The sequence below is a fragment of the Bubalus bubalis genome, chromosome 17, assembly GCF_019923935.1.
Source record: "Bubalus bubalis isolate 160015118507 breed Murrah chromosome 17, NDDB_SH_1, whole genome shotgun sequence".
NCBI lineage: Eukaryota > Metazoa > Chordata > Mammalia > Artiodactyla > Bovidae > Bubalus > Bubalus bubalis.
This window is the reverse complement of record NC_059173.1, coordinates 2,811,502-2,829,409: the sequence shown is the minus strand read 5'-3', so window position 1 is coordinate 2,829,409 and position 17,908 is coordinate 2,811,502. Positions and strand designations below refer to the sequence as shown.

At 53.3% G+C, this 17,908-nt stretch overlaps 1 protein-coding gene and 1 long non-coding RNA gene across 5 annotated transcripts in view; both read left to right on the top strand.

Moving 5' to 3' along the window:
- LIMK2 (LIM domain kinase 2) overlaps positions 1-17,908 on the top strand; it is a 54,531-nt gene that overhangs the window by 22,106 nt on the left and 14,517 nt on the right. The window contains exon 1 of one of the 3 annotated variants that reach the window (XM_025267322.2): positions 9,624-9,757. The exons of 1 other annotated variant lie outside the window; for it this stretch is intronic. Coding sequence is in view for 1 of the 2 variants with exons in the window: in XM_044929920.1 (XP_044785855.1) it covers positions 10,763-10,815 (53 nt within the window). In the remaining variant the exon portion in view is untranslated. Of the gene's footprint in view, positions 1-9,623; positions 9,758-10,246; positions 10,816-17,908 lie in introns of those variants that run through there. One more of the 3 variants, XM_044929920.1, reaches the window with a different exon arrangement.
- Positions 10,822-13,642, top strand: LOC123329897. 2 transcript variants are annotated; one of them, XR_006545463.1, is made up of 3 exons: positions 10,822-11,822; positions 11,963-12,094; positions 12,782-13,642. It is a non-coding gene; the product is annotated as an uncharacterized LOC123329897 (long non-coding RNA). The 2 variants fall into 2 exon arrangements; XR_006545462.1 differs by having other exon boundaries at positions 10,822-11,830.

Genomic DNA, 17,908 nt, shown 5'->3' with positions numbered 1-17,908 from the left:
ATCTTTTACTTTTGGGTGATTTATGGTGGGGAGAGTGTGGATTTGGGCACTTCCCCAAGAACTTGGAGATGAAGTTTTTCCTGTGGGGATTAGACTGGTTGGGTCCGTGTGGGATGGGAGCAGTCTTGTGTGGTAGTTAAGAAAGACTCTAGAACCAGATTGCGTGGAGGCAAATCCTGGCCCTGGCATCTACTAGCTGTGCACCTTGAGCAGGTTACCCACCCTCTCTGTGCTTTATTTCTTCATCTGTGAAATGGAGAAAGTTGCCTACTGCCTGCTTCCTGGTATTATTGTGGGGGCGAGTGAGTGAAGCTGTGTGTGGCCCTGGTGGGGCCAGGGCTGGCAGAGCAAGCACTTGTCACTGTTATCTGCTTGTTGGCAGCTGCCAGGGAGCCCTGAGTCTCCCAGGGCTGAATCAGTATGTAAATTGGTGACACGTGCTCCTTAGAAGAAAAGCTATGACCAACCTAGACAGCATATTAAAAAGCAGAGACGTGACTTTGCCAACAAAGGTCCATCTAGTTAAAGCTATGGTTTTTCCAGTAGTCATGTATGGATGTGAGAGTTGGACTATAAAGACAGCTGTGCGCCGAAGAATTGATGCTTTGGAACTGTGGTGTTGGAGAAGACTCTTGAGAGTCCCTTGGACTGCAAGGAAATCCAACCAGTCCATCCTAAAGGAGATCAGTCCTGGGTGTTCATTGGAAGGACTGATGTGGAAGCTGAAACTCCAGTACTTTGGCCACCTGATGCGAAGAGCTGACTCATTGGAAAAGACCCTGATGCTGGGAAAAATGAGGGCAGGAGGAGAAGAGGATGACAGAGGATGAGATGGTTGGACGGCATCATTGACTCGGTGGACATGAGTTTGAGTAGGCTCCAGGAGTTGCTGATGGACAGGGAGGCCTGGCGTGCTGCAGTCCATGGGGTCGCAAATGTCGGACACATCTGATGACTGAACTGAACATACTTAAAGAAGTAATGATTTTTTTTTCAATTAAAATTATTTTAAAAACTAGTGGAAGTCTTCCCTGGTGGCTCAGTGGTAAATAATCCACCTGCCAATGCAGAAGACATGGATTTGACCCCTGGTCCAGGAAGATCCCACATGGCACAGAACAGCTCAGCCTATGCACCACAACTGTTGAATCTGTGCTTTAGAGCCCGTGAGCTGCAACTGCTGAGGCCCGTGCTCCCCAGTGCCTGTGCTCCACAGGAGAGGTCACTGTGATGAGAAACCCTTGCACCACCACTAGAGAGTAGCCTCGACTCTCTAACGAGAGAAAAGCCTGCACAGCAACAAAGACCTAACACAGCCAAAATAAGTGATTTTTAAAGAAAAGAAAAGTCAGTAGAAGAATGTCCAGCAGTGAAACAGAAAGTGAAAAGTCAGGCAAAGCTAAAAGTATGTCCACATAGAGATACCGAATCTGGGTTTAGTCACCAGAAGGGCCGTCTTTGTTGCAGGCAGGGCTGGTTTGGTTAACACTCACAACTCCCAGAATGACATTTCTCTCCATGACTCTTCATTTCCCTTTATCTTAGGTTCATGCTCACATTGCAGCTTTCTGATGCCTAATTCAGCTTCCTGGGTTCTTTTTTTTTTGGCCTCACGGCATGTGGAATACTAGTTCCCCGACCAGGAATCGAACCCTCACCCTTGCAGTGAAAGTGCTGTATCTTACCCTGGGGCCATGAGGGAAGTCCCTAAACTGACTTTTAAAAAAATAAATGAAAGGACTGCCTTGATGGAGACCTGGCCTGAGGATGAAGCTGTGCTCTGCTGTTAGTGAACACTAGCCGGCCAGCAGGCCTCAGTGGACGTACACACAGCCAGCTGTGGACTTGAGACAAATGCCAGTAGTGGGAGAGGAACTGACAGCTCAGGACCGGCACTCCCTTTGTATTTCAGTCTTCCTGTTCTTTTGGTTGAGAGTCTCTGCTTGCTTAATGCCTCTGATGACTCCTCTTGCCCGTGGGCGACCTGGCTCATGGTGGTCTGCCCTGCCCTCCCTCACCATCCCAGCCTCCCGCTGCTCGCTCGCTCACATGTGCCCAGTGCTGCGGCGGACGGGCCTTCCTCTGTTCCGCCTCAGTGCTTTTGCACATGTTGTTCCTTCAGCTGGAATGCCTCTTGTCTGCCTGGCGATCAGCCTGTTAGATGCGGCCAGTCCCTCATGGAGGGGCCTCCCCACATGCACCCGCTCTCCTCCCCACCAATCAGAGGAGACTCTTTCTCCTTCTCTTATTCTCCGTGTATAACCTCAGGCGTGGCTCCGTCAGTATTTGTTTACATGTCTAGCATCACTCCCCAAGTATGAAATTCTCTTAGTCTGGAGCTGCATCCAGTTCATCTTTGTATCCCAGAGCTCGGCAGAGTGCCAAGAACACAGCGGGCACTTGGGGTTTGTCAGGTGAACCATGTTTTTGTCCAATGACCACCTTTCTGTTTCTACTCTTGGATGAAGCCCGCCCAGTACACGTCATCACCATCTCTTCGCTCTGCAGTGTTCTCCCAGGCGAGATCGCTTCTTCTGACATGGGGGCATGGAATAAGACCTCCATCTGTAAATGTCATTCTACAGTCTGGAGCCAACAGTGCCGCAGCCTTGAGGGATGGCATGCTTTCTGCACAGCCCAGCCCATGGTGCTAGAACCTCTCCTCCCTTGGGCAGTGCTGGAAGAGTGCTAACAAGCTCTCTTTCCACCCTCCTCCCCGTGACCAGGAAAAACCTCCCAGTACTTCAGGCCGGATTATCTGAGTGGTTTTCTACGCGTCAGTCACCTTCTGGTCCTGCCTTACCCGGTAGTGATCCTGGTTAGATTAGGGGGAGCCCACCCTGCTCCCATCAGTAGCACTGACTCTTGCAGCAGCACCGGCTGTTTTTGGTTTTTTAAATATTTATTTATTTGACTGAGCCAGGTCTTAGTTGGGGCATGTGGGCTCTTTAATTGCAGCATGTGGGATCTAGTGCCCTAACCAGGGATCAAACCTGGGCCCCCCTGCCGAGCTCTGGGATACAAAGATGAACTGGATGCAGCTCCAGACTGAGAGAATTTCTTAGTCACTGGACCACCAGGGAAGTCCCTGTTTTTGTTTTTGTCAGCCCTTGTGCTTTGCTTTGTTAACTTGTTTCAGTTCCAGAGGTGGCCTTTTCATGAGATGACCCTGTATTCTGGAGTCACCTTTCCCCACTGTACCTTGAGCAGCAACACTGCATTGTCACTGAGGACAAGAGAGAGGCAGCTACTGTGGGTTCCAGATGCGTAAGAACAGCACCAGGAGCGGGGCGTCCCCAGTGAGCCAAGGCTTCACAGGATGTCAGCCACCAAACCTTTCTTTACTCGAGCTGCATCCAGAATAAGCAGATGAACAGACTGCCTGTAGCCGTTTCCTCCTTCGTAGCAGGGGATGCTAGTGATCTGTCCTGCCTGCCTCTCGGATTTTGTGTGAGGATAGGATGGAATTAAGGGGGAGAGCGCACAGAGAGAGGAAAGCTGTGCTTTCAGCCTCCAGTCTGCATCAGAAACACTGGGGCTTACGCAGAATGCAGTTCTTGGGCTCACTCTCAGCAGTTCTTACTACATCGGCCTGGAGTGGGCTCAGGAAGCTTGATTTTTAACAAGCTGCCCAGGGGCGTCTCTTGCTGCTGTTCTTTTAACCACGGTTTCAGAAACACCACTATAAATCAAAGAATAAGTATAAAATAGTTATTCAAGGCAACTTTAGTGCCTTGGACCTGGAATCCAAAGTCTTGGATTAAATCCCAGCTCTGCCCATTGCTAAACCCGTGACCTTGAATGACCTTCTCTTTGAGCTTCAGTTCTTCATAAGTACAAAGGAGATGATACTCTTGGACCTGGAATCCAAAGTCTTGGGTTAAATCCCAGCTCTCCCTATTCTCAGACCTGTGACCTTGAATGACCTTCTCTTTGAATTTCAGTATTTTGCCTGTAAAATGGAACTGTTACACCCCAACCTCACAGGGTTATGAGAATTAAAATGTTATGTGAGCAAGCCCACCTCAGCAAAGGGCTCATGGAATTTGGTCAGTGTTTTACAGAAAGGGAGCCAAGTGTCCACTACTTCTGGAACGTGGTGTCGTGTTAACAAACACAGGGTGAAAGACAGTCCTTGGCACCGAGCTTAATCAGATGGCACAGAAATCCGAATAGAGCCTTAGATATAGGGTCCAGCCCCTCGAAACTCGGAAGGGAGGATGGAAAGCCCAAGGTATACAAGGGTACCCAGTCATGTGAAATGTGTTTAGTTTAGATGGAAAAATTATTCCTCAATACACTGAAGAAAGAAAGGCGGGGGTGGGGGGACCTTATGGGTGTAGGAACAAAACCGCTGTTAGTAACTTTTGAGAAACTGTGCAGAATGGGGTAATCCCCCTGGGGGGAATTGCTTGTTACTGTATAGTTGTTAATATGTGCTGTGTATCAGGCATTGGGGATCTAATCATGAATAAGAATGGAGGTGGCTAACTGGCCTGGTTTTCAAAAAGGAAGAAGAATAGAGATCCTGGAAAAAGTACTCATTACTTTTTTGGCTTGACTCCTTCACAGAGTCCTGATGGGACTTTGTGGACGAATTCCAGTGGGGTTCCGTGGAATTTTGCAGATGATGGAATAGGTGGGCAGTGAACACTTAGGACAGGGGCTCCAGCAGCCGTGGATCCGTCGTGACTCATTAGACCTGACTTTATATTCTCACTGGGTCCTCTTGAATTCTACAAGGCATTGGATAAAATCTTTTGTGATATCCTAACAGTGCGAATGTGGGCAGGAAATCTGGAGAAATCAGAGGCAGAAGTTCAGGGTACCCAGCACTTTGGGGCCCTGTGTTGTTGCAGAGGCCGGATTCCTGAATACCTCACTTGGGCTCCTGTTGAGGAAAGGCCTTAGGACTGGAGGTTGGCAGACCCGGCTTTTAATCTCAGCCCTGAGCTTCCCACAGTAACTTGGATGGGTTGCTAACATCTCTGGGTTTCCCTTGCCTTGTCTGTGCTGTACATACTCCTTTCTAGGTTGTTGCAGGGACTGACCTGGCTGATGAGCTTGAAAGCTCTCTGTAAATGGAAAACACTTTATAAACCTTAGTTTTCATCACCAGTCTAGAAGTTGCTCATAACAGGGTTCCTGAACCATTTACTAGGCATCTGTGAACATCAGGTGTGGACCTCACATATTCGATCTGGAGGTAGGTAGATACAGGCTCCGAGTCCCTCTTATGTGATGTGCTTGAGGATGCATCAGGGAATCCCCTTCCCGAGAAGATACGAGTGCTCTGTGGGAGGTGGGCCTGGAAAAGGGAGGAGATAGCTGCCAGCTGCGGGTGGAGGAGGCTTCAGAAGGAGCTAAGGGAACAAGAGCTTGGGGACTGACTACCCAGGGAGAGCCTGCGTGGCCGGGTGAGGAAGTGGAGGGGAGGAGGTGGCCAGAGCCGTGACCCCAGGAGCGAAGCTGTGGAGACAGCCTGGGGATCCCCAGTGCAGGGCGCCCAGGCAGGCTTAGCTTTGGACAGGAGCACTAGGAAAAATGTGTGAGGTGTTTGCTCTAAACCGTGGGACTTCTTTTTGGTTTTGTCCATTTATCATTTTAAAAACCAGCACTTAGGAGCTTCCCTAGTGGTCCAGTGGTTAAGAATTCGCCTTGTAATGCAGGGGACACTGGTTCCATCCCTGGTCTGGGAAGATCGTACATGCCACATGGCAACTAAACCTGCGCACCACAGTTAGTGAGTGCACGTGCCCTAGAGCACATGCTCTGCAACAAGAGAAGCTGCCACAATGAGAAGGCGGCGCACACAACCAGAGGGTAGTCCTGCTAGCGACAACTAGAGAAACCTGTGAGCAGCAGCAAGGACCCAGCACAGCCAAAAAAGCTGCACTTAGGGATTTCCCTGGTGGCCCGGTGGCTAAGACTGTTCTCTCCCAATGCAGGGGGCCCGGGTTTGATCCCTAGTGAGGGAACTAGAGGCCTCATGCTGCAAGTAAGACCTGGAGCAGACAAAAAAAAAAAAAAAAAAAAATATATATATATATATATATGTGGCACTTAAGTGTAAGGAAAAAAATGTAAGCAGTATCAAAAAGGTAGAAAATGAATGCTGTTTCATCTGTGCTGTTTGTTTCACTACCCTAAAGAGGAAACCAATTAGCCATGCGGTAGAATCCAGCAGGATGGCTAAGGACTATGTATGCAGACTTTTGAAACAATGGGATCACTCTGCACATTCTCTCCGATGCCTAGATTTTTCATATAACCCCTCATCCAGGACAGTTTCTGTTTCAGGACCTAAGGTCTCCCTCATTATTTTTAACAGCTGCATAGTATTCTGTCGCATGGATGTGCAGTTGGATTTAGCCCAGTCCTGCTGATAGACACATGGATTGTTCCTCATCTTTTAGTATTAAACCATGCTGTGAACACGTGTCTCGGCACATTTGTAGGAATATTTCTCTGGGCAAGATTTCTAGCAGTAGAATTGCTGGGACTCTCCTTCCTGAGGGCTGACTGCTGCTGTAGTGTGGAAAATGAGCTGGAGTAGAAGGAGAGCAGAGGCAGGAAGAACGGCCAGCAGATGGGCTGACGCTGCTCCCTGGCTAAGGTCCCTGAGTACCCGTCCCTGGTCAGAGTCCTCCCAGCCAGTAGAGGGCCCCACAGGGACAGAGTTCCCCAGGCATCAGGCTGTCTGACCAGAGCTGCCTCTGAGAAGAGGCTGGGGTGATTCATTCATTCATAGTGTTCACTTGGGGCCGCCGGCCTGAGGGCTGTCCCCTCCAGCCTCTCACCAGCCACCTTGAAGCCCCACTCCTCAGCTGATTCCGAGGAGTCGGTCAGCTGGGCTCCCTGCCAGGTTTCCAGCTTGTGAAACGTGCAAAAGATTACTGCCTCTCCTGCCATCTTCCCCCGCCGTCACCGCCAGTCGAGGGTTCCCGGCACTGCCTCTGGCAGCTGCTGTGTCTTGTGCCAGCTGCTCTGGTACCTAGAAGAGTGGCTTCCCACCCAGAACCAATATCCAGGGGCAGGGCGTAGAAATACAGCCTCCACTGGGACCTTTCACCTCCCATTCTGAGGGGTTCGGGCCCTTCGAAGTTGGCCCCGAGGAGCCACACACTTGGGTCTGAGCCGCCAGCGGCTTCTCACATCTGGTGGTCCCCCATCTTTCGTGGTTTCTCTGGAGGTCTGGATTTATGGGGGTCAAGCAGACTCTACCTGGGAGGGGCCTGGGAGGTGGCTGCACCTCTTCCTGGGGGAGGTCCTCACATTAGTTCCCCACATGCCCACCCACCCACCGAGTCCTTTGTGAGGGAGCAGGGGGATGGAGAGAGCCTGCAGCCTCGCTCGCATTCCTAGACACCGACTCACTGCGCCCGCCGCCGCTGGAACAGCAGAGCTGTGTGAAATGTCAAGAGGAGTTATGCTCATGGGCTCCCTGGCCCTGTCTCGCTGTGGCTTGCATTTTCTTCCACCCGCACTCTGTTCATCAGATGGAAATCGGAAGGTGCAATTAGAAGATAATTTGCTAGTTCCAGACTTAATTTGGGGCCCCCTCCTTGCCTGATCGAATTACAGGGGAACATAATAGATTTTTGGTGAGAAGTAGTTGGCTGGAAGAAACGAGCTCCCCGCTCTCCAGCTGGGCGGGCCTTTCAGTATCCCGCGTGCCGTCCCCCCTCCGCTCTGTTGCGGCTCCCCCCTCTGGTTCTTGTGTGGCCCCCAGGACGGAATACTGATCCTCCCAGGGTCAGCTCAAGAGGTCTAAACTCAAATTGAGACCCAGGGAAACAGGGAGCCCTCTGCATAGTGCTGAAAAACGTGGAAGCTGGCAGTTTTTTAGAGACATCACTGAGACCGAGACAGAGGCAGCAACTTGCTGAAGGCCACAGAGTGAGCCTGTAGCGGTAGTAACAATGGTCTTAATGATATTAGCAGCTAACATTTATCAACCCTTAATGTGTTCCAGACTGCGTGCCAAGGGCTTACGTGCAGGGCCTTGTCGCATTCAAACCCAGACAGTCTGGCTGCAGTCCCAGGCCAGGCTCCAGCATAGCAACGGTAGAGCCCAGGATTGACAGCCCAGGTTCGAATCCTCGCTCCACCTCTCACACGTGCAGCTGGTTGACCTCAGGCATGGGGTTTATACTCTGTACCTCGGTTCCTTCCACCGTAGAAAGGGGGGAGTCACAGGACTGTCAGCTGGCGTGGTTTAAGTTCATTCATGTGTGTAAGGTGCTGCTTGCAGGCTTGGGGCAGGGCGCATGCTGGTCCAGTGCTCACTGCCCGCCGGCCGCCTCGGGGGCTGGAGCGTGGGGCCCGTGTGCCAGGACACAGACGTGGCTGCCGTCCGCACGAATGCAGGAAGTGGTCTTCAGTATTAGAGGCCAGGTACAGTGTGGTTGAGGGAGCTGCCTGTGAGGCAGAAGCCAGCAGACTAGCCCACTGCCTCTTTTTGTACAACCTTTTGATTTTCACACTTTTTATCTTTTTTTTTTTTCCAAAAAATATATTTATTTATTTATTTGACTGCCTTGGGTCTTCTTGCAGCATGTGAGCTTTCTCTAGTTGTGGTTGCTCTGCGACATGTGGGTTCCTAGTCCCCTGGCCAGGGAGCAAACCCATGTCCTTGGTGTTGGAAGGCAGATTCTTAACCACTGGACCACCAGGGCAGTCCCTTCACATTCTTAAACAGAGGAAAGCAAAAGAATATTTTGTGGCATGTGAAAACAGCACAAGATTCACGCTTCCATATCCATAAGTAAAGCATTATTGGAATATAGCAACATCCATCCGTTTGTGTTATATATATAGGCCACTGTCGTGCTGCAGTGACACAATCCGTATTCATTTTAGGCCTGCAAAGCCTGAAATGTTTGCTCTCTGGCCCTTTACAGAAAAAGTGTCCCAACCCCGGCTCTTACTGGATTTGAAACACAGCTCCCTCACTCAGCAGCTGTTTGTCTTCAGGCTAGTGACACAACGCTTAGGAACCTCAGTTTCATCATCTGTTAAACGGGGGTGATAACATCTACCCCATGTATTGGCCATTTAAGTATGACAGATAAGTGATAATGCAGGGCCTGGAACATCCTAAGTGCTCCATAAGTGGTAGCTTATAACAGGGTGCAGACACCCTGTCTTATCACTTGCGTCCTTATCCCTGTGCCCCATCAGTAGAGGAATGGGAAGAGGCCCCCCCAGCTCCCAGCCTCCACCTTCGCCACGGGCTTTCCTGTCTCTGGGACAGGGTGACTTGCATGGAGAGGAGCATGTGTCGGGTGGGAGAAAGCAGGCATCGCTCCCTCAAGTCCAACAGTGGGGTCTGGACGTGCCCCTGTCTTCCTCAGGCAGAGGGTAAGGGACTCTCTCGATGGTGGGCCCTGGTTTAGCCAGTCCCCTCTCCAGACACCTGGCTCATCGTCCCCACAGGCACCCTGGGCCTTGCCCTCCATCGTGCCCTGGTTTTCAGTGTGAGAAGCCTGGTTACCGTGGACACCGGGGAAGAAGCACCACTGCCTGCTGAGGCCGAAGGGTGGCATTCCGGGAATGAATGAATGAATGAATGAATGAGAGGGCACAAGTGACCTGGACTCCAGTCCCTGTGCTCCTCCTGTGTGCAGAAAGGTTTTGCGGGAGATGTTTTACCTTGAAGAGGCAGAATGAAGCTCGGCGGCTGAGACCTCCAGCTCTAAAGTCACATGAGCCTGCATTTAAATACCAGCCCTGCCGCCTAGTTATTTGACCATGGGTAAGTGACTTAATCTCTCTGTACCTCGTTTCCCTTGTTTCCACCGAGGAGATAGCCCCCATGTCAGAGAAATAAGACAGTATCACATGGCGCTTGTCACAGGAGAAATGGCAGGCAACATAGCGCTCTGGGCCTTGTTTCCTCATCCGCGGTGCAGCTCTGCCCACAAGTGGAGTGCCCAGGCCAGACAGAGGGAAGGAATGAATGGGGACCCTCGTGCCAGTACCTAGTAGATGCCAGCCGGAGCCGAGAGCCCAGAGGGCAGCTCCCTGGCCCTGGGTCTCTGGACCGGCCTCTGGGGCCGGAGGGCCCCCCCCCTTTAGGGGGTGTGGCTTGGCCTGGAGCTGGTCTCCTGGGCTTTTCTTCATCTCCGAGCAGAGTTCCCATCCTTTGGGCAGCTCTTCAGGCCGGGGACACTTGGGGCAGCTGTGCCCACCCCGTCTCCTGCCCTGCCCTTCCCCAGGCTCAGGGATGGACACCCAGCCAGTCCTGGTTATTGTCTGCGGCGCCAGCCTGCAGCCTCCCTCCCGCTCGGCTCCACCCCTTGCCTGCAAGGTCTGTTTCCTAATAGCTGCTCCAACCACACACCTCGTTCCGCGCGGAGCTCCTCCCCTTCCTCCCTCCCTCCCCCGGCAGGGGTGGGGCTGCCGAGGAAGGCTAACTTGACAGCAGCGCCTCTTTCTTGGCGAGTCACCGGCCCCTGCCTGAGAATGCCTGAGTGCGTGTAGCCTCTGCAGAGAGGTGCTTCTCCTGAGTCCCGAGGGGCCGCCCAGCCTCGGAGAACCGGGGAGCAGCGTCCCAGCCATGAGCTCCTGCGGGACTTCGCTGGGGGGCAAGGGGCTCAGAGCGCTCACGCCCCTCCGGCCGCCCCGGAGGGAGAGGTGAGCTGGGCAGCCAGCGCTGCCAGAGCCCCAGGCCTGTCATGGTGGCCGCCCGCAGGCCGGAGGCCCTCCCCGACGGGTTTGCAGCTGAGCTTGTGTCTTGTGTGTCTGGCGTGGGAAGAAGATGGGGAGTTACTTGTCCGTCCAGGCTTACTTCACCTCCAGAGACCCCTTCCGGTGAGTCGCGCTTCCCATCTCCTCTTTGGGCCCCGGTCCTGAGGGGAGGGCCAAGGCCGCCCCACTCTGCCTCTTGGGTTTTTCTTGTCCTCCCATCGCGCGTCTGTCAGGCACAAGCCAGTGGGAGCTGCTTCCCCACGGAACCAGGTCCCCCCACCCCAGGTGCTGGGAACAGGGAGGGGAGGGGCTGTCGGGCCGCAGCCGCCTGGAGCTTGGCCTCCCGGGGCTTCCCAGACGCACCTGGACGAGCCTCCGAGAGGTGCAAGGTGCTGCCGAGCTGGCCTGCTCACGGTGCTACTTCATCCTGGGGGAGCGTAGGAGGGGCTGTTCTTTCCAGCTCTCCACGTCTCACCTGTGGGCTGTGCCGCCTGCCCGGGAATTTGTCCCAACAAGCAGGATGGGCAGGTTTTGCCAAACAGCGTGGAAGCCGGCGAGGCTGGGTGTGGGCAGCCCAGTACACTGTAAGCTCTCTCATTACGCACGTTTGTTCTCTTAATAGCAGGCACCTTGGCCTCTGGCCTCTAAGGGCTCCTGCATTCCCTGTGAGTAGTATTGCCTGGCAAAGGCCTGGGCACGTGAGACCTGGGGCAGCCGGCTTTGGAGGGTCCCGAGCTGGGGGGCCAGCCCCCATGCCTGCCAGGTCCCCAGGCCCAAGCTTCTGCGGGGCTTCTCACGGGGAGATGTGGAAACTTCCGGTCTACCTCCGACCTGCCTTTCTCTGCTGTCTGCCCCACCCCACCTCCCTACAGAAACTCCCCAGGGGGTTCTGGCCTCTGGGTCCCTCCTGGCTGGAGCCATTCCTGGCTGGGGTGGAGCTTGTTTTCATTCTTTGGGAGCAGCCTGTTCTGAGGTCTGCCTCCCCCTCACCAGTGGTCCTGGTCAGCTTCTCCCTCTGGCGTCCCCAGCCCAGCTCCTTGCCCAGATCGCGCCGCGGGGATCAGTCGGGTGGCCGTGCCCTGGGCAGAAAAGCAGAGCACCACGTGGCTTCTCAGAATCACCGGACCCTGGTCGAGTGGTGGGAAACCCCAGGGTCTGAGGGGGCGGGATAAAACTGGTCCTCGGGGCTGCCTCTTCCAGACATCCTGCCCGGCACTTCATCCTGCAGTCTCTTGACAACCTCAAGACCTTTGGTGTCCCCATTTTACAGATGTGGTAGCTGCTTTCAACAGTTAACTTGCGGGGTCTCTCTGGCCAGCCTCGTCCGTCTCCATCGGTTTGTTTTCTCATCCTCGGGAGGCTGCATCTCCCCCTGCGTGTATCTCCCCAGGACCGTTCTCAGGTTTGCTTTCCTCGCAGAGGAGAGAGGGAGCAGCAAGCAGGGAAAGGCTTCCCCATAGTTTTCCTGGCACATGGCGGGGACAGCAGAGATCCTCCTCTGCAGGGTCTTTGGGGATGGGGATTGATCTTGAGTTGTACCATGTGGAACCAAGATGCCAAGTGTTTGAAGCAGCCACTAGTTTAAGCCAGGGCCTCATTAATCCCTCTTACTCTTAATCCTGGATCGGCAGCCTGGGGGTGGGGTGGCTCCCTTAGAAGCCAGGAATGTGTGCCCCTTTTAATCTCTGGGGGCACGACACAGCCTCTCAGGAGCTCAAGCAGATAATGGGCAGTCAGCGTGGACCTGTGAGGACCCGGCCACTGCGCCACCCAGGTCTGCCTGTGCTTTGTCTTGCTCTGCCCCAGCCCCTCCGGGCAACCTGACGGCCCTCCCCGCAACTCTGTTTGCCCAGCTGGAGTCAGGGGGGACTGACTGGCGGGCCACAGCCGCTCTCCCCTCCCCCCAGATGGGAGGCCACATTCCTGAAGCCACTTCTGAAGAGCTAGCTGAGCATGGGGCTCTGTGCCCCGCCTCCCCACCCAGGGACCACCCAGACCCTCTCCTCTCCCAGGTAGCAGTCCAGCCAGTCACCAGTGTCACTGCCTGGTCAGAAAGCCGCTTCTGCCCTCGCCCCCTCCTTTATTGCAGGATGTCCTCAAGGGCTGCCCTCTGACCAGGTGCCTGACCCCACGCTGGGCCTCGGTTTCCTCCCCTGCGGAGCATAGGGACTGGATTTCCTGGGCTCCTCGACACGACCCTTGCCAGATTCTGTGGAAGAAATTAAGTCCTTGACCCCAGGCCTTGAGCACACAGTTCTGGGTCTGCAGCTTCAAGGAGAGTGACGCAACCAGATTCCATGGGGACATGATCAGGCGTGACAGCTCGCCGGGGAGGGAAGTGGGAGCCGAGGATGAAGAATGCGATTTCTGTGCCCCAGGCACCCCTGCCCGCCAGGCAGGCAGGCATCGTCCCCTTCTGCCTGTGCACCAGGGTTGGGGGCTGAGACGTAGTCATGAGCGTCCTCGCGAGTAAGAAAACCCCTCCAATCGGAATTTACAGAAGAGGAAAATTAAGGAGGGACTTGAGTCTGACATCATTAAAGGATTTTTCTTTTTACAGCTTTCCCCTTAATGCCTGACGTTGATTTAGTGAGTTTGGTTTACACATTGTCTCTTGAAGAAAACAAGTGCATCTTTGTATTCTAAAGCAACCCTTGTTCAAAGGGAGAAACTATTCTTAACCCTGCCCACCTTCACAGTCATATTTGGCAGCTGCCTTAGGTCCCCTGGGACTCTCTCTCCTCTGAAAAATGAAGGACTCAGATCAGGTGAATGGTTCCCAGCTCTGCAACCCACGTGGCTCCTCAGACACACAAGCCCTCTTCCATTAGCTGCAGCACCACGGCACAGATGACTTGAAACCACAGGCTTTCTGGCTTCTGGTTGGAACTGAGTCAGCGCACTCTGGCAACACTTATTTCTTGCTGATCAGAAGCTCATTATGTGTTTGGTTAATTTTTTCAAACAGGATAACAACCTATTTATTCCATAATAATTACAGCTTAATTGACAGCCTGTTTCAGTCTGCAGGGTCTACTGGAAGGAGGGGTGATAGGGGGTCTGCGGTGGTAGAAGGCTGAGCTCTGATGGACCAGAGTCTCTGGGCCCCTGCTCTATTCTGCCCCCCACCCCTTCGGGCCCAGAGGAGGTGTGGCGACCCCAGTCGTGACACTCAGGCCAGAGCAGAGAGATCTGCCAGGTGCCCCGTGCACCCCAGTCAGTGCTCAGAGGCAGGGGCTGGAAGAAGCTTCTCCCACTCTGCTTTCTGCTCAGTCAGAGGCTAAGGACAAGCATCCGGCCAGGCCCTCAAGCAGCGCGCTGGAGGGCTTGTTCTTTAACCTGTGTAAATCCGCGGCAACAATGGCTGTTCTGGCGCTCTCACCACCAAAGGTGGAAAATTTACCTGTAAACATTTGGTCTGAAGAATTTTCATGTGACTGAGGGCGGGGCCTCTGTCTTATCTCACTTGGCTTCTCTCAGCACCTTGCTTGTTCCATCTTGCACACCCTCCATGAACAGTAACTGTTTCCTAATTGGTCAGAATTGATTATAATCAATTGATTTTTAACTGGCTAGGTAGATAATTCATTTGGGGACCTTCCCTGTTTCCAGAAATCTGTTTGGTTCTGGGCCAAGAAACAGGTCCCTCTTGCTTGGGCCTGGGAGAGGGACGGGTCTGTCTCCTTTCACCCTGGGTGTTCTCCAATCGGAGAGGGAGGCGGGGAGATGAGCACTTCCTGGGCCCCCGCTCTGGGCCAGGCTCTCGCTGGGCGTCTGTACGTGGTTTAATTCTCATCATCACCAGTGTGCGAATGAGGACAGTGAGGCCTGGATCATGAAGTAACTGGCTTCAGGTGACTCAGATGGTGAGTGGCAAAGATGGAATGTGGACCCAGGTCTTAAGAGAAGTTATTTATGAAACTTTAAGTTTGATTATTATTTTTTAACCAGTATGTTCCCTGCTGACTCTAAAGGCTTTAGCTTGGATCTGAGCTGCCCACTGAACTGACCATCAGGGTTTGGTCCACTCTAGCTGCCCAGGCTCTCCATAGTGCTCGGGGAAAGTTCTGGAGGTTGTTAAAGCCTGTGGCTGGAGAGTCTCTGCTCCATTCACTGCTCTGGAGAGTGTGTTGGCTGATGCCTTGGCCCTGGGGTCTGGCTCCACCGCCAGGCCCACCACCTCCAAGCTCGATGCCCTGGGCCTGTAGCCAGGGCACATGCTAATTTTCACTTGAAACTTCGGAAAGTTGAAGGCTAGAAAAGGCTTTGGGGAGAAGGTATTGTGGCCATGGCCCCTGAGGAACAAGGTGGAATTCTCCTGAGTCACACCTTACATTCCCAGAGTGCATTTTGGACCCTTTTAATAGGGGCAGAGTCTGCTGGGGACCAGCCTGCCATGGACTCAGTGGAGGAGGAGAGTCATTGTGCACTTAACGTTGGGTCCTTGGGCTTCAGGAGAAGCACCAGCAGGTGTTGACACGCAAAGGGACGCGTGCTCTCAGGGCTCCAGCCTCTGTGTCTTCACAGATGCGAGCCCCACGGCCCAGCTTAGTGGACGTGCTGCACCATGAAGCGGAGGCACACGTTGGTGCAGATTCCGGCTTCGTCATGTGTGTTCCGGGCGACTTCGCAGAAGTGACTTGACTCTGCTTTTCAGTCTCCTAGTCTGTGAAACAGGGCTAATCCTATCACCCTGCGGGGTGCGGTCAGGATTAGAGCTCATGAAAGTTAGGTGTCTCATGGAGTATGGTTACATTCTCGAAACAAGTCACCGTGGCTGCTGTGAACATTTAAGTGAATCTGCCGCAGCAGTGTCCCTGGAGGCCCAGAACCACTTGTGTCCTGTGTAAAGCAGCCTGGGGACCCGCAGCCCGTCCTCCTGTCAGACGTTCAGCTTCCTGTTCTTCAGAGACGCCTGTGGTGGCCGGCCCTGGCTGAGCAGCCGGCTGTGCCCCGCAGAGGCATTCCTTGACCCAAATATGTGCGTGGTGGTGTCACACTCCGGCCAGGTCTTCTTCCCAGGAGGCCAGCACGTCTGGCTCCTGCATGCCTGCACTTGCCCCTCTCCCTGGCCCCTTCCCGGTCCTGGCCTGGGCTACTTGCAACAGACAAAGGCAGGATATTGGCAGTGGAGAGGAGGACGCGTTTGGTGCTCCCGTGCCCTGCAGCGCACATACCATGGCAGGGGTGTAACAGGGCCCCAGCCAGTGGTTGGTGCAGGTTCGTCTGCAGCAGCTCTCCTCCACCTCAGACAGGAGAGGGGCGGGCAGGGCCCGGTGACCGGTGACCGGGAGCTGCGAAACCTCAGTGCTCCCACCTGGACCGCTGGTGCTCGCCACGCCCACAGTGTTCACTCTGGAAATGTTTGCTGAGGGCTTACTCCGAAGGCCCTTTGCATGGTGCTGAGTCTTGCAGGGGTGAGTGGGACGCTGTTCCTCTCCTCAGTGAAGGAAGAAGGCAGGTACCCAGATGCCTTACATCAGAAGGTGGGAGCATGAAGGAAGGCCCTGCCCCTGCTGCCGGCCCCCGTGCCGGGCACGTCACCACCGTCCAGAACTGAGTTCTGTCCTCACTGCCTGCCTGAAAATAGGTGATGTTGCCACTTCAGAAATGAGGAGCCGAGCAGCTGGCCTGAGATCACCTGGGGGGCGGGGTGTGGGGAGGTACGTGGTGCTGAGATTGGAGCCTTGGATCATCCAGGGGAAAGTCTAATCCCCTCAGTTTACGGGTTGGGGGACTGAGCCCAGAGAGGGAGAGGGGCTTGTCCAGAGACATGTGGTTCCTAAGAACCTGAACCTGGTGTCTCCTCCCAGCTCAGAGCTCATGTAAAAGTGTGCCTTTTATGCTGAGAGGAGCTGGAGTTGCGTGCCCCGAACGGGGTCTTCCCCTCCACCTCATGTAACTCATGGTCTGCACTGAGCCGTCCTGGGCACTGCACATCCATACTCGTCTACCTGAAATTTAGCAGCCAGAGGACAAATGAGATACGCTAAGGGTGGGTGGCTGATGGCGGATGCCCCATCTCGGCCTCTCGCCCTGCACTGTTAATCAAGTTTTGTTTAGATTTTCTCTTCCTCAACCCATTATAAGCTCTTGGAAGTGGAGGAGGGGACCCTGTATGATCTATCTTTTCTATCTGCAGTGCTTACCAAGTTACTCTAAGAACACACTTGCTTTGCCCTTCACAGTTTGCAGGAGACTTTGCTCTTTATTAACTTACTTGTTCATAGTGGCTCTTTGTAGTAGATGCTATGGGTCACGTTTTGTCCATGAGAAAAAGCTAGTAAGAGAAGTTGTCCAAAAACCACCCAGCTAATGGCAGTAAGTGGCCAATAACATCAGTTTCCATTATCATCATCACTCAATAGCAGTGGACGCTACAGCATTCTTAAAGTGCTAGGCCTTTTATATAAGCTGTCTTATTTTAAAAAATATTTTTGGCCCTGCCACACAGCTTGTGGGACCCTAGTTCCCCGAGCAGAGATCAAACCCTTGCCCTCTACAGTGGAAGCACAGAGCCCCAGCCACTGGACCACCAGGGAAGTCCCAAACTGTCTGTACTTTAGCATGTATTATTTTATTTTCACAGTAGTCTATATTACAGATAAGGAAGCTGGGTCAGAGAAGTGAAATAACTTGCCCAAGATGACATAACTAGTAAGCGGCAGGTCAGGATTCAAACCAAGAACAGTTCCACCCTGCCTCTCAGAAAGCAAGGAGAGTGTGGGTGCCGCGAGGCCTCGACGACAAGAACAGAGTCTGCTAATTAGGAAGAGGGAGGTGGGACAGGCTCACCCAGCCGAGGGGCTCTTAGCTCTGAGTGCCAGGGTCAGACGTGAGGATGATCGCATGTGTCGACATGACCCCAGAACACCCCCAGCCTGACCGAGTGTGGAGCTTCACAGCCCAGTGACTGGAGGAGAAAGGAGCTCTGAGGCTCACACGCACGTGTTACATGGTGCTGATGGAGTTTTTCTTCCCCTCATTATTTTATTTTGAAAAATTTCAGATATATAGAAGAGTTGAAAGACCAGTTGAAAAAACACTCATATATCCTTCATCTAAGATTCATCACTTGTTAAGTTTAAGCCACTTCATATGTCTGTATACACACATACACAGAGTTTTATTTTTTACTTATTTACAAGTAATTGCAAGTAAAAGGAAATCAGTCCTGGGTGTTCGCTGGAAGGACTGATACTGAAGCTGAAACTCC